At 40.3% G+C, this 26,150-nt stretch overlaps 1 protein-coding gene across 1 annotated transcript in view; it reads right to left on the bottom strand.

Moving 5' to 3' along the window:
* Positions 1-20,679, bottom strand: part of nrxn2b (neurexin 2b) — a 590,949-nt gene extending 570,270 nt beyond the window's left edge. Inside the window, 2 exon segments of the mRNA XM_062444511.1 lie at positions 15,965-15,995; positions 19,968-20,679. Of these exon segments, the coding sequence (XP_062300495.1) occupies positions 15,965-15,995; positions 19,968-20,679 (743 nt within the window).
* Between the last annotated feature and the right edge of the window lie 5,471 nt (positions 20,680-26,150).

Below are 26,150 nucleotides of genomic sequence, written 5' to 3'. Positions count from 1 at the left end.
ATTAAGTAGAAGTCTGTATTTGAATTTACATAATGAAAATGTCACACTGGTAGAAATCCAGCCCATACATAGTTCAGCATTAACACCTCAGTGGGAGAGGATAAAAGGATCAGACCATGTTGATCAGTCATTACCAGTTATGTGGGTGTGACTATTGTGTCTCATTGTCACAGAAATATCTTGGGAATATATGTATTTTTGGTCATTTCACTTTGAGATTTCCTCCCCCTCACAAGGGCCAAAACAGCCTCTTTGCCATTAGCAGCATGAAGAAAACATGGAATTAATCACTACCCCCATCTGCCCTTACTTTTCAAAATCATCCAGGAAGCCATTTTGAGATGCCGGCATCATGGTTTAGTCCTTTGAAAGTCAGGGGACAGAATGATGCAGATGGTGATTGTCTAGACGTGTTCTATATATGAGCCAAGATCCACACTTAGTGGTACAGACGGAAAAAGAGAAAATAGAGAGGGAAAACAATCATAGATAGATGAATAAGACAAGAGCTCCATGGAGGGAAGGCTGCTAACGCAGTCCTGAGTCACTCTGAGCTCACCTCCTCCAGTAATAATGAAAAGTCCAAAAGAAGTGCAGAAGACTTGGTCATACAGTGCAACAGAGAGATAACATAAAGGTTGTATGTATAATATGGATTGCTGTACTGTTCTACTACATATTTTACAGAAGCTTTGCGTTGTGATGCAGGATCATGTAGCTAAAAGTCCACCAGGGAAGATAATCCACTCCCTTGTCTGTACAAGTTGGCATTCTTCCACCATGATCGAGGGGAAATAAGGGGGTCAGATTTATTGGTATTCAATCACACACTAAAGCAACGGTCGTTCCTGGTGATTGCTTTCAGGTAAAGTGAGTGTCAGGACTTCTGCCTATAGAAGCTGCTAGCACAGAGGAAATGAAATCACACCAAAGCCAGTGCTGCCTTTTCATCACTATAAAAAAAGAAGAGGAGCTGGTATTATCCTCCCGCAAAGGAAGCGGGAGAGGTGAACTGTTGGCGCGTAATAGACCTGACGTGGAAGTGTTGAAAAAGGTCAGTGCATCTTCCCAAGTTAAACCAGGGAGAACAGCTCCAGTGACAATAGAGTAATAGCATTTTTAAGCTTGATCAGACATGTGAACAGCAGAACAATTCTCTTTGGGATTGTGATTTCTTTTATGCCTCGTCTCTTTACTCTCTCTATTGCTCTAGTTCTTTTCTCCATATTTATGAGATAAGTCTTTACTATACGGTTCATTTTTACAATATTTCACATTTTTACCAATGCTGCTGGTGACTTTGTATGACTTTGTTGCTATGATGGACCCTAATTTAAACCATGGCTGGACAACAAGCATTAGGGGAAGGCATTATGCTTATTGTAACTCTGCGCTGTAAAGATGTTGTTGGTTTTTTTTTTTGGGGGGGGGGGTTAAATGCGCGGCTTAGTGGAATACAGAGACAACAGCTGGCAGATAAAATGGGACTAGAAGCTGTGTCCATTGTATAAACTTGGCATGATCTCCCAGCATAACAAGATTAACCCTATTTTCACATGAACTATGTTTTCTGCATTTACAGTGAAATCATGTAATTCCCAACATCCAAGATGACCTCCAATCTGATTCCAGCCTTTGGCCAAATTTATCCCTTGGCAATAGTCCTACACAGGGTCTCCCCTCCCCTGGAGAAGCAGAAGATTAAGGGTGGCCATTATCATGAGCACACACTGCCCTTGGCATTCTACCATTTACAATTAATGTACACTATGTGTCCTTTTCAGGCTCTGATAGTCAAAATGCCTTTTAATGAGAAGACTGAGTCAATATTTACCTTCCCTCCTCAGTGTGTGAGCAGTGACGCCAGAGAATGTGTGTCAATGTGTTTATATGTTTATGGAAATATGTGATTAAGTCCTTCTGCTGAGAAGGGTGTCTGTGAATAAATGCGGTACTATGTTGTCATGACTGCTCCAAAAGCATGAAAAGATTGAATAATTACAATAATTATTTTAGTATGTAAAAAATAGTCTGCTTTCTTGCATCATATTATCATATCATACTGATGCTAATAAAACTGAAAACTATCATTAAGGTCCATGCCTGTGTGGTAAAAGTTGTGTTAGTGGAGGAACTGGATATACAAAGGAGCAACGGTGAAATATCTCCGTCTACCTTTCTTTGTTGTTCCAGACACATCTCTGGGCTGGAGAGCTATTTGCTGCCCCCCCCCCAATCCCTTCAGCATTCACAGTGAGCCCCTCAAGCTGTTCCATTGTACCTGACAAATATCACCCCGGCAATCCATCAGACACATAAGCCTTTTCTTCAGACATTGGGTGACATTGTCACTTCCACTGCCATGCTGTTGTGCCATGCAGCGTCTTTCTGTCCACTAATTAGCCTAAGATCAGTTTCTCTCTTAACATGTCGGTGCTCTCCACATGCGTCCACCTTTGGCAGCTTTTGATTTGATGGTGCCATTTGCTTACCTCAGCTTTCTAGCTCGAACAAGCCATTTTACTGCATCTCGACTGCAATGACCTTTATCAGTCACTGTCCTATTTCGTACAAAACATGCCACTTGGTGGGTTAAGAATTGAGGCTTATTTATTTCCCTGTTCAGAAAACACGCTGACATTAATTGTAGCTTAGTCAGTGAGAATGAAACAATGAACATTTTTCCCAAAATCTTTCATTTTTCTTCTCCACACTGTTGCAGAATCCAACAGATTTTTCGATATGCCGGTTATTTCATTTAAAAAAATGCTCCAGTCTACTTGACAGTAGTGTAAAAAATAAATAAATAAAACAGAAGTTTTATCCTCAGTCTCACTCAGCGGTGTGGCGGAAGAGCTCTGATGAGCCACAAGCACAAACAGCTTGCAACTTGAGTGACAGCATTACAGCAGCAGGCACATCAGCAATCAAAGCTCATTTCCTAGTAATTTGGTGTCGTCGGTGCTATATTAACTCCATAGGTGGTCCCGTCTGTTTGGGAAGCTAAATAAATAAATGTCATAGAACAAGACCAGTTCACAGGAGATCTATAAAGTAATAATGAATACCACCCTGTTCATGCAGCAATCAGCAGTGATGGCAACTCAGCTCTCCTTTAGGTAGTCTCCAAAGGCCAATTTGACTTTCACATGATGTGAGGCCTTTCCTTTTTTATACTTTAGTGTAGTTCGAGGTTTTTGTGCACCTGTATCAACACAGGCTCCAGTCACACAGTCGGCCAGGGCTATAAAGGCACCTCAGGAGGTATCAGAACCTGGTCTACTCAGTCTATCAATACTGTGATATTACAGTAGCAGGGGTCTTTAGCTTGTGAAGGGAGGGGGATTACAGTCCTCTTTTGAGGCTCAACTGCCATGTGTTTGATTGAAGCAAATCTCAAAAAAAAAGAGGGGGGGGCAGAAAAATGGTTAAGTGTTTCCTCAGTCAGTTTTGAAATCAATGTCTTCTGAGCCTCACTTTGGTCCAAACACTCTTCTGGGCCAACCCCCCCCCCCCCCTTTCATCCTGCTGTTTGTTTCCCCGGAAACCTTTCTTCCCTGCCTCCCCATGTATCTTGTTTCTGACTCAATGCACAAACAAGCTGTCCAGAAGAGGGCCACAGGGGGTCACCTGATGCATGGAGTCGCAAGGATATCTTATCAGTCACATTACAGTCAGTCATCATTGTCACCAGCAGCCCGGGGTTACAGAGCAAACTGTTTGACTGAGATCAACAGTTTGCAGCTAGGAAGGTGGGGTGTTCGGCACTTCACTATCTTCTTTTCCCCCACCTTTTCTTTTAGTTTTTCTCCAGATCCTTGCACATGTAGGTCCAATAAACCCTGCTTAGATTGGCTTCCTTGAGCTTTTAAGTGCACTAGTCCAAAACAAAAACACCCAGCATGACTGATTCAAGTTGTGTAGCACAAAGAAACAACAGTTGTTTTTTGAGCCAAGCTATGACTGTATAACACAATATAGCTAATCTGAACATATATTAATGCAGAGGGTTTCAGATAAATGTAATGTAGCATCTAAGGGCCATATTATACGCCCTTCTTGATGAAAGATAATATATCATAATATCTCATGGCCTGACTTAGACACATATTAAACCGTTTGATTTCACTGGTAACCCTCCAACCAACCTATCAACAGCAGTGTGAGGTGTAACCATTAAGCCATGTAGGAAGTTTAATTGTTACAGCTGCCATGATGTAGAATATAACTGAGCACACTAGAATATAAAGAGATGCCAGAGAAGAATGAGACATTAGTAATCAAACATTAAAAGGTGGGCGTGGGACAGGAATGGATTGCTAGCATTTGTGTTCTTTCATGATTACAAAGTGTTCTAATGAAAAGTTAGAGTAATATAGACCATTATTATAGTTTAACATAACACTAGCTCTCCTCCTTAGGCTACAAAGGAATAGTGAATGTAACATGGTGCAGCATTTTTATATTCAGTCATGCATGAAAGATCTTACTACAAAAGGTTTATTCCCAAGCGTAAATATGTGTAGTATGTCCATTGTTGTCTTCCAAACTGTGTTATATTTTGGCTTTGGATTCCCATGTCCTTTTCAGTCGAATGTAATGTAGAATGTATAACTTAATTGACTTTAATTAACAGGCCTATGTCATATAAGGGAAATGTAGGCTATGCTGTAATTTTACAGGTTAAAATGTCCTAGACAACTTTAGAATTTTTTCGCCATTGACCAATATATAGGCTAGATAAGACATGGGATTAAAAACTCGCCCCCAACCCCATTTTATAAGAGTGCATTTATGTTTGTGGTAAAACAATACATTAACTACCATTGTGACATCTCTTGATACAGTGAAGGTGAAAACTAATTTAAAAATAAATAATAAATAAGGTCTAATGATTCTTAATTACAAAAGTTTGGATCAGTCAGGAATAGGTATGGCTTTAAATATTAACAGCTAGGCTGAGGGCTAAAATGCACAAGAAGCCTAATTCTCCTTTACAATAATTAATTACATGTTTACAATCAGGTAAGCAAACTCATTAAAATATGCAATAATTAAGATCAAGGTATACGATGGAATGATTTTGTGGGCATCTTTGTCCACAAGGCAACCTAGGTATCACCTGATGGTGTGACAGAGAACCAGACAGAACACTTCTGTATAACCAGGAAGTTCAGGAGATCACTGCTGGACTTATTAGTAAAGAAAGGAGCAGACATGGCTTCAGATCACAACCTACTAGTTGCCACACTGAAGCTGAAATAGCACTAGATGGAAGCAGCAACAATGAGACAGAAGTTCAACGTCTGCCTTTTAAAAGGGGAAAAGGGAGGAGGACACGCTGAATTTGAAGAAAGGATATTTGTTTGAGAAAATCTGGGAGAAAGAGGAAGTGCCAGCAGATTGGAAAGAAGGCTACCTGGTCAAGCTCCCAAAGAAACCAGACCTCAAATGCAGGAACTCCTATGCAGAGTTATCCATGGAGCACTGCTCACTCAAAGTTTCCAAGTGAAGACATCAGGCAAGGCAGTTAACTATTCCTCTTATTCCTGGCTATCAAATAGATAACAAAGACCACAACAGCACAGAGGTTAAAGAGAGGATGCAGTGGACATTCATGACAGAGCTAAATGACCTAGATTTCACTGACGACCCTGCTTTCCTATCTTACAGTTGACAGCAAATGCAGGAGAAGACGAGAGTACTGACACACACATCACAAGATGGCCTCAACATCCACATAGGGGAAAATCTAAAGTCCTCAAAGTCAATACAACACACGAAAACCTAGTGACCCTGGAGGGAACAGCACTTGAGGAAGTAGAAGCCTTCACTTACTTAGGTGGTGCCATTGGCATATAAGAGACATCAAAGCCAGAATTGGCAAGGCAAGGGCTTCATTTATCCAAGTGAAGAACATTTGGGGGCTCCAAAGACATCAGATAGCAGACAAAGTTCAGACTCTTCAGCTCAAGCCTTTACTACTCTTTAGATCAGAGGTTGGGAGGACAGCCATGACGACAGTGATTGAAGTACAAACATTAATCAACAGCTGCTTGAGGCAGATCTTGAACATCCACTGGCCAGATACCATCAGCAACAATGATCACTGAATGGACCAACAACCTGTGGAAGAGGAGATCAAGAGAAGAAGATGGGATGGATCTGCCACTCACTCCAGAAAACCCAATACCCGCCACCCCAGGTGGGCCCTTAGATGGAACCTACAAAGCACAAGAAAGAGGGGCCATCCCACGAAAACCTGGCAAAGGGAATAGGCTGAGCTGGCTAACATGGAAACAGCTGGAGAGGAAAGCCCAGGACAGAAATTTCTGGCAGGCTGTGGTCAACGGTCTATGCTCCATGAAAAAGGAGCAATCTGCATAAGGAAGCCCTGACTGTGCAGCTGATAATATCGCCTTTTCTAGTGGCTGATGCCTCTAGGGAGCCGCCTGTCTGTTAATTAACTGTGTACACAAATAATCAGAAGACCCCCAAGGTACAAAAAAAAAAAAAATCAAGCGTAATTGAATAAAACTTTGCACCAGACACTGAAAAATCGATATATATGAAATTTAAAGCCTTTGACGTGAGTACATTAGGATACTGATGCTGCATACTCGACACAGTAAAAACAAGCCATCAGAGAATCCCTTATTGATTTGCTTTGTTATTGCATTGGAAAAGCTGTCTTATGTACTTCAGCATTGTGTTGTAATGAATGTATTGCAATGAGATGCATGTTGATTTTCTCATCTATAATTTAAAAAACAATCCTTCACAGTCACATGTGTGCGAATGATCTATAATTGTCTCATAAGTAAATGCTGTATTCTTGTATTATATGGTGATGCTGCAGTACCTCGTGGAACCTCAGCAGACTATGAATTTAGCATTTATTCATGCAATATTGGAAAAAATACTGTAACAAAGCTTTTAAAAAGGTCAGTTTTACAGTTATACTGTGACTGTTTTGGGCCTACTTTGTAATCTTGCCACTCCTACAGCTCAGCTATAATGGGGATGGATAGCAAGTGACATGTGACAGGGATGTGTGTGCCAGACCTCTCGCTCACTTTTCTACTTGTAGAGTGACAGCTGGGGTAGACAGCAAGCTTTAATTGCATGTGACGGACGATTGCGCCGGCAGGGACCTTCAAGCCAGTAAAGACTCACCTGAGAATAAGGTGAAGAAGGTGGCGGGCTGGAAACATCACATTGACACAGGAAACCACTCGCTTGATTGCACCCACCCAAGCTAGGTCTTACACTACCAACCCATTGCGTCATACAAGTCAAAACAAACATGTTTTTGAGTATGCTTCACACTCACCGGCTGCTTTGAGTCAGGAAACTTTAACTCACATTTTAATCCATTAATTCTTGCATGATGCTTCCACAAGGAGAAGCAATCTGCATGAAAGTATTCATTCAATGCAAAAAAGAGAGGAGGAATTAGGGGATTAGGGATTTAAGGAAGTCTCTCATCTGAAGCAGTTTTTACCGGATTTCTTTATTCATATTGCGACGTAGACCAGGTTATAAAAAAGACTGGATCAGAATCTGTTATTTTGAGTATAGATTAATATATGCTCTTCCTGTGTGCAAAGGCACAGATATAAGAAGAATCACGAGAGAGCAATACGGAAGAAGACAGCAAGGCAAAGAAGAATGAGATAAGTGTGTAGCGAAACATCCTTTGATGAAAGTATGAGGAATTGAGGAATATTGGGTACCCATGCCTAAATGGTGGATTTCTGCTTTGCTGTCAGTTCGAAGAAGCCGAGAATCTATCAACACAAGAATGGAGACCCAGGAGCATGTGTCCTTTGAACTTGGGATTGCTCAGCCCTCAAAAAGCTAAGACTACACAGTTGAAAGTAGTAAAAAAAAAAAAAAAAAAAAAAAGAATGAGTGACTGAATGGGTGATAGGTAGAAGGTGAGAAAAAGAAGAACAGAAAAAGGAGAGGAGATTAAAAAAGTGAGATTGCTAGAGAGACACAGTGTAGATTCTTATTTAAACATTAAAAAAAAAGACTAAGATGCGATTTCAGATGATTATTGGTTTTCCCTTAGTTACTGCTTGAATTTGTGGAGAGTGAAGATCAGCTCTGCTAATGTGTCATTAAGCAAACAAATTAATCTCTTAAGGTGGCCAAACATGGACATGAATACCAATATAGTGCCTGGAAAACATGCTGTATAATCACTTTTGTTGAATCAGTTATTAGAGAAATTACTTTATGGATCACTGTATGCATTCAGATGTGCAATTTACTTTCCATGTATTGGATGTTTGCATTTTGTCCAAGTAATTTCCAACTAAAAAAACTTCCTGCATTTTCCCCATTCTTCCTCTTATCATCATCATCATTATTAATAGTAGTAGTGGTAGTGGTAGTAGTAGTAGTAGTAGTAGTAGTAGTAGTAGTAGTAGTAGTATTAATATATTATGTGCATGTTTCTATTGGTATTTTTCTCATATTTATTGTTATTTATTTGCTATGCACTGACTAAATCTCTTTGGATAAGTGCACTATAATTACATCTGTAATTACTTTTATGTGACTTTAGGGGGAAAATGGAATCACTGAAACTTTTAATAGTACACTTTAGTAAAATATTTCCATAGGCTTCCCATCTGTGCCCGTAGGCTACCAACCAACACAAACTGAAGACTGCTTATTGGTTAACCAGAAGAAAAAAAGCGAAAAAGAGAGTCATAATGATAGAAAGATGAGGAAACCTACTTTAAAAAACACCAAGTCAGCAGCACCAGCAGCAGCAGCAGCAGCGATGTAAGACAGCCAATTTAATAAACACCAATAATAATAATAAACACCTCAGCAGTAAGATCCGGTGGAGACTTGAAGCATAGAGAGCTTCATTAGAGTGTAACAGTGTAGTTGGTTAGTGTAGGCAAAAAGACTTGGTTTGGATTCTGTCAGCATGTGTGTCACAGCCAAACGTACTGCTGATAAGGTTATCTTTGGAACCTCTTCAGGCGGTCTTACAAGGTTCAGCCCCCTCATTAGTAATATACTTATTTATGTATACAGGACAAGTTAATTGGGAGTTCAATTATCTCCCCCCCCCCAACCACACCACCACACACTCAACCCAAATTCACTCCACCTCCTCCCTCTGTGGTTGCCAGTGGGGAGAGAGTGCAATTATCACAATGATGTATGACTCTCCTTGGTTTCCTCTGCTCTTTGCCCCAGCCCTGTTCTAGCAACGTCCTACCCCAACAATTACTGCTAAAATACTCTGTCTCACCACACCACACTCACATTTAAAGCACTATGTGTATCATATCCTAACATTTACATGGCATAAGATTGTAATGTTTAAAGTGGCTTTATGTATCTCAACATTTTCAATAAAAACAAACTTTTTTTCCACTATGTGATGTAATTTAGATGATATTGTATTAATGTAAAGTTGCAGTCACTTTGATATGGCATCAACCCAATTACTTAGATACTAGCAAATATCCAAAGATTTCTTCCCATTTGGTACAACATTTTGATACCTAGCAGGAGCGGAGTACCTGCAGTTTCATTTTTTCTCATGCAACAAACATTTTTTATTCATTTTATGCTTTGAAATGTAAAAATTGAGCTGAAAAATGACACTAAAGATTTGTATTAAAATTGGTATTGGAAAAAAGTATTGTTCAGGAGGTGGTATCAAAGTCAAGGTATCAGTACTGGTAACAGTATCGACTTTTTTTTTTTTTTTTTTTTTTTTTTTTTTAAACATACCCAACTTTAATTCCAGCACAAAATGTCATCTTCATGGATGTTAAGATGAGATCTGTCTCACCACTTTAGAAAACAAAAGGTAAAGGTATTTTAAACATCCTATTTGAGCTTACCTTTCTATTTGAATTTAATATAAAAAACAATGTTCAAACATTAGCTCAAAAAGAAGTAGACCTGCAGTATATAAAATGCCAAGTTCATGGGTGTTGTGTTGTTAAGAGTGTTGGGGCTCTTATCATTCATGAATTACAGCAGCTGATAAACCCAGACTACTCTGGCCTTTCGGGGAAAATAGCATCTGTTCATGGCAAACCGTGTTAAAACATCTCCGCAGGCTATAAAAAGGACAGTGTGCATTTAAAGCTGACGCCTTGGCTCCCTGAATGCAGCTCTGCCACTCTGTTTCGCTCTCTCACTCTGCAGCTAGAGGCTCGCCTGAGGTAACAGCTTCTTGCTTTAAGGGGGTGGAGTGGGGTGAAGGGGGAGTGCCTTACTAACAAACAGGGTCCAGGCCGGTTAACTGCAGGACCCCTCAGGGACGCAGGGTTCTGCTTTATTCCAACATATATAATAAAAAGTGATGATGAAAGAGAATTGGGGAGTGTGAGCAGTAATAAGCTAAGCAGCTGTTTTTGAACACTTCTCTATATGGTGCTGCCAAGTGGAAAAGCGCTGCTGCATCAACCTTTTTTAACTCATAAATGGTGATGTTGTGTTTATTCCACTGCCAGAGAACAGGCAGCAAATGAAGAAGGATAACAATATTTTGTCACACTACTGGATATCATTTCCGGTCACAAGCTGAATAAAAAGTAAACGTACTCCCACACTATATGACTGATGAGGCTGGGGAAGATGACTTTTCACATGTAAACTAGAACTGACAGCTCATCATGTCCCAAAAAGTGTCATCTATATAATGAAGCATCATGAATCTATAGATTATTAAATTAGGACAACAAACTTCCCAAATTTAACAGACGATGACAAAATTATACACATTACTGACATTATTTGGTTATGAGTAAATCATTATGCCCATTTCCCCAACTCCCATCTAGTACACATTAATGACAGAATACCATTTTAAATAAATACATCTCAATCAGACTGGAAATTGCAAATGCACTGGTGAGTGAATTGAATTAATTTTATATAGATTTTTGTCGGTTTGTCAAACTGATGTAGTGTAGTAGCCGCAGAGATCAATACATTCAATATGCAGATGTTTGAATCAGTGTTGTTCTCAAGTCAAGTTTATTGTGAAAAAGAGGTGGCTCATAAAAGATGTTTTCTCTGGCCTGATGAACTGACTTCTAACAGCATGCGTCCACAACCATAACATCTCATTTAAAAAGATATAGATTTAAATAAAAACATGACAAATAGCTTTAACGTTTTGTGGAAGTCAAGCCTCGTGGAAACCTGAAAGACTATTCATAATTTGTTCAGTAAATGAATGTATTAATATCACAGCATTCATTTCACAAATTCATTTAACCTCTAATTACGCTGAGTTGAGAGCGCATAGCATTCACTGGCCTGTGCTGCTGTTTTGGGGTCAACAGTGAACAAAGCCACGGCCAGCATCAATTATAAAAACAATGGCCCGCAGAGGCACATAGCGGCGTCAATTACAACCCTTAATGGTGAAAGGCCTGCCTGTGACTATTTCATAATGCAGGCTGGTGGTAACAACATCTACAATCATAGCAGAAAAGATGCACCTACACACATACATTAAGCCTATTTTGTTTCAGGTAATATCTATGTGTGCATCTCTTATAAGCATTCAGTGTAATATTTGTGAAGTAAAATCTAGATTTTGTCAGAGGTATCAGAGGTCAGTTCAAAAAGAAAAATCATCAAGCTGACTGTGATGGTCTCTTCTTGATGTCGTATTTCACCAGGACAATATCAGTGTAAATGAGCTAAAATGCTAAAACCTTTGCAGGGCACACATGGATGAAGGAACAGCTGAGTATTCAAATGAAAGCAACAGGAGACACAGACTCTACAAAGGCAGCAGTGGGATAAAGACAGTGCTAGAGGGAGATGAGATGGCATAACCTTCTTAAAATTACAAAACATCTGCTGTCATATAAAGTTTTTCAGAGTCCACTGTGGGCTGACACTCATCATTATAAAAGGATTTTCAAAGTCTAGAAGACAATATCTTTGTAGTAAATTAACCCTTTGCGTCAAAAAAGCTTGTATTTCAATGTTTAGTCCACATGGCACTACAGGCTGTCAAAGTGTGGCTGTTGAATGTGCATGCTGAGAAGATTTATGTAACACAATGTGGTTAAGATCACATGGTTCAAAGTTGGCTCTTCTCCTTTCCATTTCTGCTTCAGGCAGACTTGAAGGCAACTTCTTAGTGTCAAACTCCATTCTCTCTTGGTATGCTCTAATGTGTACATCAAAGCCTGCCACTTACAAAGCCTTGTATTCATGAGCATAGAGCAACTATAAGTAAAGAGGACAGTAGAGAAAACCAACAAATCCTCTGATCACTACATTCTCACTCAGTGTCCTGTTAATGTAACATTTGTACGTAAAGGGTATTTCTTTATAGGTTGTCATGAAAAACTAGATTTTATTACTACTTTTTTATTAAACCTTTATCCTTATATAGTATACCAGACATTAGTCATTTTTATCCATCTTTACGAAATAATAACACTTGTTTACTCAACAGTTTTTAAAATAGCTGATCAATATACAAATGTTTGCTTTATTTACTGGGTGTGAGGGTTGACGTTAGTGTCTAAATACTGTTCATAAGTGCTTCAACAGTATGCTTGGGTATCACAGTTAACTAACTGCCAATCAGAGTGAACCTTTTACCAAGCTAATTTTGTCTGTCAGCCTTTAATTGCATCATTATTGGTGATTGATTACAAAGGTTCAGAAAGGTGTCATTTTCTCCTTCTTTTGGCATTAAAATGATGCTGACATTACATCAATATAAATTAATGATACAGACAGAATCACTATTTATTGGATTTTATTGACTGTTTCAGTACAGATCTCCAACTTTCGTTGCGCTAAATCAGACAGTGATCTGGTTTCTCACAAATCTGATTACAATTCTTGATATTTCAAAAGTTTCCTTTCTGAATATAGGAAATGAACACTGGTTTTTAATTAGGGCTGTGCGATATGAATTTATATTAGGGCTGGGATTTAAATTTTGCATTATCAATTCATAGGGCATGAGATCGATTTTTCCCCATGAAGTTTTTTTTATTTTTTATAAAGCTTTATTGGTTGGCATCATTTACAGGAACAATATGATTTGAAACAGCAGTAGTAATATGAAAATAGGGAAACAAACAGATATACAACGCCAGGGGTTACTTTAATAAACAATGCCTTAATGCAATTTGCAGTGATGGAATGTTCAAGTACACTTTCACTTGCAATCCCTTTCCAATTTCAAAATTGCACTTTTGAGACTTGAGACAGTTTTGTTTACAGCTCAAGTTTAAACTGTCCAATTTACAAGTTGGCACCTAAAATCTGTTGTTTAATGTGAAGAGAAAAAATAAGGTACATTTGTATTTTGTAACACAGTTGAGCCATTTTCATTATTTAAGAGCAGATTGAATCGAATCGAATCAGATTCAGAACCTTATGAATCGAAATCGAATTGATTTAGGAAATTGGCCACGATACCCAGCCATACTTTATATATCATGTGATGCAAGAACAATATCGACCGTTTCATATTTTTCTCAATCATTTATATCCTGATGCAAATCACACTCTTCACATCATTGGAGATTTCTTTCATGCGGATTACATTGTTAAATTACTGAGATAAGTAATGGACACATGCTGTCTGTCTCTCTGTAGCACAGAGAGGGCTCAGCCCCGCCACCGCTGAGAAAGACAAGAGGACGCATTTTTTCTCATTTATGGTCATACTGCTCTCAGGAGAGTCTGTTCAAGGCAGGAATGCTGCTACTTTATTCTGCCTCACTGTTCTGTATAAAATGTCCAGACACGGAGTGGGGGGACAGCATTGCTTCGCCAATATGCGGCTGCAGAGGTAGTCACAGAGCTGGATCTTGACACTGTTGTGTTAGCAGCTGTGGTCAAGCAAGCTAGAGAGTGAATGAAGAGAGGGAGCACTGGCAGCGAGACAGTCGGTGAATCAGATCAATAACACGTTATTTTCATGTTGTTTCAAAGCGGTTACATTCAACAACACAAAAAAACTTCCCCACACACCTCCACTCAACCCTGCAGCTCAGCCTCAAGTCTCTGAATCCAGAAAGCCAGCGTGCTATTTAAAAGCACAGCAGCAACATAATGCTGGCTTTAATTGGTTCAGTGTAAAAAAAGTAAATACGTAATGAGGTATCTTCTTTACAGTTATGATGTGGGATCTTTGTATGAAAGAGCTTTATGGTTCACGGGAGGTGGAGCTGAGCTCTCTGTATGTGGTGCTCACGTCAGAGACAGTGAACCAGGGGAAGATCTCGAGGTGACAACTACAATAAAAGGTGCCTGAGTAAAAAACCAAGAAGAGTAATTTAATCTGCCCTAAGGATGGACAGACAGTAGGTGAGGGTTGAAGGGGCACAGACCAACTATTTATTAAATTTGGGATATATATCATTGGGATATGAAATGACCTAGATCAGGATATGAGATTTTGTTCATATCGCCCAGCCCTATTTTTAATGACTTTTAAGTCTTTAAGTTCTGTTAGGTTACAGTTAGGCATTACTAGTTGGGCCTGATCCCAGTAGTTTGAGTTGCTGACAGCCACTGTGTGGATGCCATGGCAGGCTGTTGGAGCTGATGTCCACAAGAGCCAGCGGCTTGGTTGTCAGAATCCAAGGCAGTGTTTGAAATGTGTTCATGGGTTATCCACTTGAGAGAGTACGTTTTCCACAGTATGGTGAGCTGTGCTCAGGGCAGAACTCATAACCACCACTATCATTGAAACTTAACTTAAACTGCACTCCTGCCTGGATGAGCTTAAGACTGCTGGACAAGACCCCAAATGAACACTGTAGGCGGACTATTTGATTACTATAAGCAAACTATTTAAACAGCATTTGTATAGGAATGATTCTGTCCCAAGCTTTTTGATCCATTTAAGCAGTTCATCACTGTAATCGTGATTACACTATAAACAGTAGATTCGGTTTTTTTCTCTCTTAAAAGCTTTTTCTTCGTCTGTCTTTGAAGGACAGATACCTTTCACTTGTCCTGCAATTTTGTATAATTATCTGATGTCAATGAAGCATCTGTTTTATTATTTCTTTCTGTAAAAGCCCATTATCTATTGTTTTAATGATTCACATCATTGTGCTTCGTTTCCACCCACATGTGAAAGGTTTTTCAAATTTTTTCACATAAACAGTTCCTTTACTAATGAGCTGCTGCTTTGAGTGGCAGCCATCCTGGATGCATGTTCATGTTTGAAATGATAGGTCAGTTTCAGACAAATATTATATCCTGTATAAGGATGGCTTCTGATTGCTAGTTCCATTTTGGATCCCGTTCCCTGTCAGCAAAATACCCAGATCCAATGATAATGAACCTCTTAACAAACCTTTTACCCGTCCTCACTCCTTTAGCAGGCTTCTGATTTTTAGCAGACGGTTGCCATCCGTTACAATGACAGTCATCAATGGTGGCAGATTAGATCAGGTTTAGCTCATTAGGACCCAAGCATGGGTGCCGGGGACCTTTCCACCCTGGCACCTATGCTTGAACTAGTCAATTCGCAGTTAGTATTAGTATTGTCTCTGTAGTGCCCCCTAATTACTTTTCGTATGATTGAGGTGCTAGGGTTGCTTGAAAACCCAAGAAATTTTGCACATGCATAACAAGTGGTGAAACTTGATATCTACCTATACCATATAGGTCTTAGGCTTGGGTGTGGCAAAATGGCTTGAGGGCGCCCACTAGAACATTTCAAAGACAAAGCCCCTACCTTTACATTTTATATAAATTCACCAGGCAGATGTCACATCTCTAGACAGGCACTGTATTTAAAAAAAAAAAATCTGTGATTTTGAATATAGTAGGTGACATTTAAAGACCTTTGCGATACTAGATAGCAAAGCTTTTGAGTTTTCATGGAACACCCTTGGTATTGCATGCATGTCAAATTTGCCTAAAATATGAAATAGGAAGTTGTTGTAAATCCACTTCACATTGTCTAATCTGCCCCAAATGTATGAGTCCAGGCCTGAACACATCTACATGTCCATATTGAGTCATAACACCACTTACTAAAACAGGAGGTCTGCCTTATGTGATAAACACCATCCAGTTTACATGAAATTTACATGGTGTACACATGATATAGAGCAACATGACATATAATTAGTGGAAATTCTCAAGTGCCACATAGTGGACACAGGAAGTGATCGTTATCGCCTACATGTGATGTCCAATATTCATGAATATGTATATTCATGTCAGTAGCTCTCTGGTAAATGTATTGCTGCTTTAAGATTTCATTTATGTAGTATTGCCTAGAGGTAGCAGCAAGTAAGGCCTAAAGGATATATATTTTATCAAATGTACACACAATTTTTAACATGTCATCTCTTACACTGTGTGCATTACACATTATTAACAGTTTGAGTATCATTATTGGTAGCTTTGCTAACTGATTTCTGGAGGGTTTTCATCATGTTATCTACAGTAGTTAATGGAAAGAATTGCATGGAGAAAGTGACGCTTATAGGGAACCAATCTCAATGTCAATGGTGTTCTGTGGCTTTTACAATTTTTACATTCTATAGCCATTACACTGTGCAATTAACATTTGCTTCACAATGATGAGTTAAAGCAAAAATGTTGTCTATTTTCACTTTAATAGTGAATCAAAACCTTCAGTATTCAAAGTAAGGAGGTTGAGAAGAACTAGGTCTGTCCCCTAAAAGTCACTGAGTTGATGCATTAGTCGAGAAGCCCCTGAGTCAACTTGCATTTTGTCAGGCGAATCACTGGCTCTTTTTTTTTAAGCCACATTATTATTAAAAGAGTAACTCAGGGTGACAGCATGACAGGCTATAAAGTTTTACCGGTTTTTGTCTCTAAAATACCTAAAAACGTAACTCTGATGGAAACAGAGGGACAGCCTAACAGAGGTATACTAGCATCTCTAGTGTCTGACTGACTCTTATATGCTAACTGAACTAATGACAGGCTGAACACTTTTTATTTGTGTGGAAATCTGACTTTGTCACATCAACAACAGCATTAAAACACAAGTCTTACAGGTAAAAAAAATGAGTCCCGTGTAGCAGTTAAGCTCTGCAGGTACGCTTGATTGTTCTGTAACTGTGGTAACTGGGTGGAGACCTGAATAATATTTTTCGTAGGTCAATAAATAATGTTGTTCAGGATATAGGTCTATAAGAACCAAATATATGTAACAAGACAAATATGTGGATACACGTCTAATATGAATATCTGACAAGTTGATGCAAATGGACTAATTCAGCTACTTGAGTACTTTGGCATCACCTCCATTGTATTGGGGTAAAATAATGTGCAGATGTTTGTAGTTTTAGTGATCCAGGAACTCAAGATGATTCTAGTGATCGTGAAGAGCATCAGCTAAATGCTTAAGTGATCAAGTAGCACATCATGAATCATCTACAACTAGACACGTGAATATATTGCAAGTGCCACATCTCGTCGTCAAAAATGTTCCACTGAAATGATGCGTTTTTTCAACTCTGATGTGAGCAGACGGCAGCCCTTTAAAAAATAAACTTTCCTTTGACGTGGCCCCTTCACTACAGCACTAACGCAGCAAGGCATAGATTTGTTATTAGTACAGACATCTAGAGTGTCTTAAAACCAACTAGAAGTGAGAGACCTTTACATTCCCATCCATGTGTTAGATAAAGGGAATAAATACACCACTGAACTAGCAGTCAGCCATAATGACCCAATTTACAATCCTCAAACCAAAGAACATCTCTGAAAATAAATGAACACTGAGCAAATGAATATCTGCTGTCTTTCTGGTTCTTGCTCTCCTTTTCATGATTAGCCACTGCTCTCTCTCTCTCTCCCCTCTTGTTCCGGTTTCTCTCCTCCATACCTCCATCTCCATTCCCTCCCTCTACTTCTATCTTTCTCTCTCTCTCTTCATTTCAAAAGGACAAATGTTTCCTGCAGTCACTGTAGCACTGCATTGGTATTCTGCTCTCAATTTAGCCGAGAGCCAGGCAGCAGTATCTGCTTGCAGCAACCACACAGCAATCTGACACAGAGCACACACAGAGGAGGAGGAGGAGGAGGGAGGAGGGGGGGGGGGGGGGGGGGGGGGGAGGAGGAGGAGGAGAAAGGGCTTCAAGAATTAAAAAGGAACTGTAAAATATGAGAGGGAGACGGGAAGAAAGACAGAGATGGACAGACGTACATGACTGTCCAGAAGTGACATCATTTGCTGAGCTACAGGGTCTCTTTAACAGCTATAACTCGTCTGGCAGAAATGAAGGATTCTGCCTCTGTCTGGCTACTTCAGAGAGGAAAAGAGGGAACAATACAGCTTCTCGAGCTATTAAAGACTGTTCTAGACTTTCTACATCAAAACAACTTCCAGGCTTTGATCTAAATCATGGCTGTACGCTGATTTTATTCTTATTACTTCTGATCTTTCAAAAGCAGTACTCCAACAAAAAATTTGAACAAAATATTTTGTTAGGGTTGATTTCTTTTTCAGTGCTGTCAAAGCTTATCTGGGAGTGCCACAAAAATGCCAAGACATCAAACAATTAGTACATAACTGCTGGCAAATTAGTAATCTACCTTTTGAAGATTCAGTAATTACAAGTCATTTCATCACACAGGACAAGGTAGGTGCTATTCAGTCTATGGATTATGGAGAAAGTTGTGTTGCAATATTAATAGTATATATTATAACAGCACAAACTGGAGATGATGTGGGATGAAGTGCTTTCCTCCATATTACAAATGATCTAGACAGAGCAAGCAATTTCTAATGGCTGAGTAGGGAATGAGAATTCACAAGCAAGGTGCGGAGATGCAGACAGAATGAAAGTTAAAGAGAGGAGGGAGATAAGTGCAGGAGGAGGGGAGGCGGGAGTAGGAAGTGCTGACAGCGGGTAAAGGTGAAAGAGAGATAAGTGGAGTAAGGGAGTGAACTCGGGAGAGACAGAGAGAGAGAGTGAGAGGGGTGGAGGGAGGTGAAGAGAGATGGAAAGCCCAGATAGCCTTGAGAGGAGAAGGTAGGAGGCGGATGAAGGAAATGCTGCGGGACGAAGAGAAACAGAGATGGATGAACGTGAGGGAGGGGAGGGAAGGTAGATATGGAAATGGGATGTGTCAGTGAAAGAGGGAGCCAGAGGTTTAAAACAGAACACAGTTTGACATGAGCTGACAGCACAGGAGCACATCCCAAGAGCAAATGAAGGCAAGAGCAGGGTGCACGCCACAGACAATAGGCTTGGAAAGAAAAAGAGGATACAGAGAAAGAAGGAAATAAAAAGAAGGAAACACAGAGAGCCCATTACAAAACAGACCTACAGTGTCTGATTTTGCATTTGAAATACTCTGTTCAGATATTCAGCACCTTTGATGTTAAGTATTGTTTTCAAAAAAAAAAAAAGGCCACATATAATTTAACACCTTTGCAATGTCTAAAAATCCTGTATGACTCAAATATTCTTACGTTTTTTTCTTCAACAACTCAGTCTTTCAAGCTAATAAACTTCTGAAAAACATTATGATGAAAGAAGAATGAAAATAGCTGAATGCTTGCCAGTAGCCTTTTCAGAAAGCACCTCACCCTCCTTCCTCTAAGCCCTCATTGGGTTTACATCTACACTACACTGGACATAAGTTGCTGCCTAAAACCAAACAAATGAATCACTTGTTACCTCTCTTCAAGAGACCTGGAAAAGGTCAAGAAAAGACTATTTTAGAATAATTTATACACATCGGAACTGTACAACTCATGTTACTATGCAAAACCTCTCATGGCAGTGACGCTTAAGGAGACGGAATTGCTAAGAAGTGACAAACCCGCCAAAGGTAAGGGCAAATCTGCAACATTTCATGACATAACTTTCAGGAACCAAATAAACAGGGTTATCTTTGCCGAGGGGAACATACTCTGCTAGCCGCTTGTACTGCACAGAATTAATGCAATGAAAAAAAGTACAGTGCAGGTGTTTGTCCCTTACCTTCCTTGCAGTATTTCCCCTTGTAGCGGGTTAGGGTGCAGTCACAGTGAACCTCTCCATACTGAATAGAGCAAAACCCTCCATTGAAGCACGGATTCTGTTTGGTGCAGAGGTACTCCAAGTCACTCTGGATGCCCTGGCTGTTTAGCAAAGTAGGAGGCATCTCCCCCACCTTCAGATTGGAGATCAAGCCCTGGAAGGGTGGCTCGTACTTGACTGTGCTGGATGTCAGTGCAGAGAGACGTACATCAGGTGGAATCCCGCCTACAAACAGGTCACTGACCACTGCCATCTCCTTCCTCTTGGACTTGACCTCAGCCACTTTTGTCTCCCCGTCCACCATCAGAAGGGTCTCACGGAAGTTGCGGGTGAGCAAGACCATGTGCCAGCGGTCGTCGTTCACCCGTGTCTCCATGTGCAAAGTGGCCGGCTCGGCACAGTGGATGGCGAAGCGCAGCTGGAGGCGCCCGCCAGCGATCAGCAGCTCCAAGAAGTCACAGTTGCCACCGTCGTCCAGGTAGAGTACCAAGGCTTTGCTGATGTTGGTCTTGAGGCTAAAGCTCAGCTCACCCACTGACCCAGCTTCCCAGCGTCCGTAGCGTGCCCACTGACCGGGTGCCCCACCGAATTCTAGCATCCTCACTGTTGTGAGCAGGCTGAGGAGGGCCAGGGGCCACAGGGGCCAACACAGGAATCTTAACTCCCTTGTCATCCTCAAAGTTCCTGTTTCCCCTTCTCTATTAGATGCCTTATAGATTTAAATGAACCACAGAAATAAGGCCTAGCTTTGCGGTGGGTAGCAGATTTCAAATGTAAACAATAATTTTTATATATCTCTGAACTAAGATATACAGCTCACTGGGTGTAGTAATCCTCACAGGCGCCCTACTCCAATTTTCCTAATGAATCAGCAGAATTTTTCCTTATCTCTCTGATGCTCTAATTCTTGTCCTTATCCTGACTCTCTCCTTCGTCTCTCCATCAGTTGGTGCCTCTGGGACTTGGAGGAAAGAATGAGGAATGGGGTAGAGTATAAGAGGGGGGAATATGATAATTTCAACACAGCCGTTTTTCTTCAAAAGCCTCTTGGACTACCCTGAACCAAAAATAGAATCTTCGTCTCTAGAATCCAGATCTCTGTGTAATTTCCAAGAAATTTCAGCTGCCGCCAAAAGCTTTGAGGAAGAGTTATCCGATCGGGATCTTTCTTTAAGGGGAGGGCAGCCAGAATAAAATTAGCAAAATAGAGAGAGAGCCCAGAGGAGACGGGTGTCAGAGCTTGCTGGTGTCTGCCGGAGCATGAGATGCAGTCATGGTTTCAGTGTAAACCCATTCTTCTCCTGAAACCTACTGACCACAGGGCTTTAGGTAGGTATGGGTCCCATCATTATAGTGGCAGGTGGGGATCTGGAAGAAACAGACAAAAACAACACCTGTAAATTTCATGCAAACATGTTGCAGTGCATTTCATCGCAAAGACAATAAAAAAAAGTCTATACACAAATGTAACCAATTAGAAATGAGCTAATCAGCAACTACTCTGTTGATAGACTTAGAAGATTTTTTTTAAAAAGCTATTTAATTTCATTCATCTTTTTTGTGCTTTCCCCTTCAGTTTTATACAGTATGTACTATATATAAAAATGCTCTTTTCAGTCGAAAGCTGACGAAAACTTTGTCTAGAGTCGAGCAATAAATACGCTTTTTGAGTTTTGCATGACTCCATACTTTCCTGAGGGGTCTGAGCAATACATATGTCTTATTTCACATGCCTCCACTCAGGCATGTCAATAGATATGTCAAGTAATGTACTGAACCTGAACATAATGGTTTCTCTTACACTGAATGATTGGCCAATCAGCAAGAGTATATTTAATAAATCACACTCTTTCTCTGTCGCGCACACATGCTATGGACATGCATATGCAAACACACACATCATTAAATCAAATGCATTTCAGAGTGGAGTGCTGCAGAGTCAAAAGCTATCTGAATAGCTGGTCTTGACCCTGGGGCTCGGCCTAATCCCCAGCCATTATTCCTTGAGTGAGATTTAATTTCCACCGCAGTCTACAATTAAAGCGAGGCTCGCCCCTTCTCATGCTCCCTTATGCTATCCTCTCCCTGGCTTCAAAGTGACAACAGTGATGACGCTAGCTTACAAGCGAGGGAGGGAGGGAGGGAGATTGGTAGAAATACAGGCAGAGAGAGAGAGAGAGGATGCATAATCATGATCTCAGAGGGGCGAGGCTTAACGTCAATGGAGAAAGATGAGGGAGGACAGAGGGGACAGACAGACCTGTGAGAAGCACAAGAGGGTAGAACACGAATAATACTGGGGCTGTTTTTCTCTGGGTGATGTTCATACTGACGAGCAAGAGAAACTAATGCTGCCTACAGATGGAACTCCTGAGGTCGCATTTTCAAAATGAGAAGCAAAGAACATATTATACTTGACATCCAAGCAGTGTATGTAAAGAGAAAATTAGCTTAGATAACTGACAGAAAATATGGGTGTTGTGCTGCTCCAAAATCCAAAAAAAAAGACTTTAAAAACTAACATCTAAATACTTATATTTTAAAAAAGCGAACATATGTCATAATTAGAGATCACTACACATATCACCATATTAAAAGGCACCATACTGTAAATATGGTCTCATAGTAGATGATATTTTAAGTGATTTCACTGTTGTAACAAAAAGGGTAAAACTGTAGTTATTTGCTGCTTGATCCTGTCGTAGCATTTAATTCACCCATCTGGACCATTCCAACTAAATTCAGTGTTTACCATATTACAAAAGAGTTTAATGATAAACACAAATATTTCAAAGCTTAGTGTTAAAATGTGCATCCTGAACTATAGTTTTTCAGTTTCTGACAGAAAAACAGTTACACTCATTTTTATTATGCTTTGTGATTTCCATTTCTCACACAATCTTATGTATGTACATCAGGCACTTAGAACACATGATATAGGCCCAATTCACACCAAATCAGGCGTTGAACATCCACAGGGTTGGGTGGCGGTGTGGGGTGGGAATGGGTCTGTGGGCGTGTTTGTTTTTAACCACTGTGAAACAATCAGAAAACAATGTTTTATTACTCCCATTAACCAGCTTTCTCACTACCACTGCTTTGCTCTCTTCATGAACTCTTGAGCTCAATCAACGTTGGCTCCGTGCTCTCTCTCTCTCTCTCTGGTGCTCTCAGCTCACTTGTGCTCTCTCGCTCTTTTTCTTCCATCTTTTTTTAAATGAGTTGAGAAACCGTCAGCAAAGCCTAACTTTAATTTTAACGTTATCAAACAAAGAGAAATGCCCTACCCTCTTCACAGTAATGCTTTGTCCTACCTCATGGCAGGGTTGTACAGCTCTGATCAGTCTGATCGCTGGCTGTGATTGGCCACCGCAGCATGACTTTGGGTTGCGTTTCTCAAAAAGTTGATTCTTATTCAACTTTCTTGCCACAGGGTGCTGCAGCCCCCCTGCGGCCCCCACCCCCATAGCCTCAATGCACTACCCCCATTCAAATGAATGGGAGGACTGGCATTTTTGCCGCAACGCCTGATTTGGTGTGAATTCAGCCTTACTGTATGTCAGATTGTTAAATGTGAGACGCTGTCAGACAAAATGTATTCTAATCTGTGGCAGGCACAACATGCCTCTAGGAGTGATAAAATCGGGGGTTGGGTTATTTTGGTCTCTGAGTGACAGAGCCCAATCTGCATGTTGGCACATGTTCTTCTCTCATTTGCACACACACTAGCAAAGCAGATACACATAGTACTGCAAATGAACCAGCATGAATCACAGGATTCATCAACAGTAATCGTGAGAAGAAACACAGGTCCTGTTAAGACACAGGAGGCATGCTCAGATACACATCTGGATGGGCAGATTGTACTATGAGTGCACATAGAAAGGGATACATGTACATCCGATTATGCTGAAGAAAACAAACCTCCCACTAATATGCAGACATATACTATATCTAGAACAGAAAGCCTACTGTTTAACATGCACGCAAAACCACACACACACACACACACAAAAATCATGACATTGCTCATAATGGCAATTATGAACATTAACAAAAACATGCTAAAACCTCTGAACACTTTGGGACCAAAAGAATTGTATTTTGTGAACAATTTGAGAGCTTACGCATGTTTAATCAACCATTCTTTTAACCACATCTATGTCCCTAATGGGTAAATAGATTTTGTATATTCCCTAGCTGAATTGAATATTCATGGGGTTATTTCTGTCTGATTGGGGACTCAAATGCTACAGAAAGAAGCAGTGTCTCCTGCTCTTTTCAGAGTACTGTCTACAAAGGTTCACCATGTTGTGTTACAGTGTATCTACTCTGCATTGTGTTGTTAGTTATTTAGGATTATTGGTGGGCTCGTCTGATGGTGCTATTAAATCCCAAGGACACTGAGGAAACATAACAAGCCTCAGGAGATAACTAGAGCTGCGAGGGTTGAGCTGTGTGTGAATGCGTGTGTGTGTGGTTCTGATTGATTCTAGTTGCGTGTGCAGCTATCTGCATTCAACTGACCAACTGTCCTTGTGTGACTGTGCACTGTTTATCTGGAAGTGTGTCAGTGCAAATTTGTGTGCATCTATATTTATGCCTGCATTTGGAATTATGATTATAGTCAACAATGTCTCCTCTACAGCATTTGGCGACAGTATTGTTTTACAAATGACATGTATGATTCAGCTTCAGTGCAGTTTCAGTCCAAAAACAACATGTTTGATTTTTTTCCCCCTAACTGCTAGCATGGCATCCATCTGCCTCGATTCTTTCCTCGAGCAAAAGAGCACCTCTCTCACTCACAGTGCTTGGCTAAGCTGCAGCACAGGCAGGCAACTTGACTGAAAGACCAATCTTTACCCGGCCTCCTACACCCGGACCTGACTTCTTGTCAAAGTGAAGCTGTGCAACCCTTAGGAAAACTGCATGGTCATGTGAGCCACCACCGACCCATTTACTCACACATCATCCCATGGGGAATGTTGGCACGATCTTGACAGAAACTCTGCTCCAACTCTTTAAGAGTCTTTGGCTACATCCACAGTGCAGTGAAACTGTCCCATTTATTATTTTTACTCCATCACTCGTGACAAAGACGGGCTGTTTTCAAATCTGTTGGCAAGAAAACACTTCAGAAAATGGTCTAGGTTTATCTGAACGGACTAATTTGAAGGTTTCTATAATAACTGCGTGAAAATAAGTTAATCTTAGCTAAGCCGGCAGTAGCATGGATACTACATAATAATGAAAAGAAGCTGAAATCTTAACAGAAACTGGTGAGGTCGTTTTTGTGTATTCACTTTATGTATGCTTCTCTTTTAACTTGTGAGCTGCCATGCTAATATACTGTGTGTGGTTTTCATCCTAAAGTAAAAGAAAAACACCCTTAAAAAATACAGTATTTAGCCAACAATGTAAAAGTGGGCATGAAGGTGGGCAATGGGCATGTGCATGCTTGCATGTTTGCTTGTGTGTGGTTGGGTTAGTGTTGAAGAGTTTGTTCTGTGCTTTTGTTGTTGTGGAAGCATGACTTTGACTGTGCGCACACACACACATTTACAGTACACCTTGGCATAAATGTGTGTTTTGGTGTTTAATCCATCTCTTGCAGAGCTCCGCCTTGGCCCCAAGTCCTCAGATTCCCCGCTGACCAGAGTACACCTGTTGTGTGAAGCTGTGCCAGGCATTCTCTACCACAAACACTCTGCTCACAGACAATCAGGTGAAGTCTGCTTTGAATACTTCACTGCCCACCAGTACTACACACAGTTCAGCTTTGTGCATTTTTCTTTTTTTTTTTTCTCCCCCTCCTAAGGGGCGACACCTTATTTAGAATTGTAAATATGACAAGCACTTTTCAGGTGCAATAAAAATGGCTGAAGCGTATGAAATATTTATACAGTACAATAATCTAGAAAAAGGATAATGCAGGTGTAGCTCACACAAATATTTACACATGCAAATACTTTTTCTATGCACAAATACACCTACGCATATGCTTTACACACACAGTTTCCACACGCAAACAAGCAGACACACACACACACACAACATATCCTAGTCAGGCAGGAGACATTAATCCTGGCCTGTGAGAAGCTCAGCAGTGTACCATCCGTCAGCATGAGGCGGCTGCTGCTG

The sequence above is a fragment of the Scomber scombrus genome, chromosome 23, assembly GCF_963691925.1.
Source record: "Scomber scombrus chromosome 23, fScoSco1.1, whole genome shotgun sequence".
NCBI classification, from domain to species: Eukaryota; Metazoa; Chordata; class Actinopteri; order Scombriformes; family Scombridae; genus Scomber; species Scomber scombrus.
This window is presented reverse-complemented; position numbering and strand designations above follow the sequence as displayed.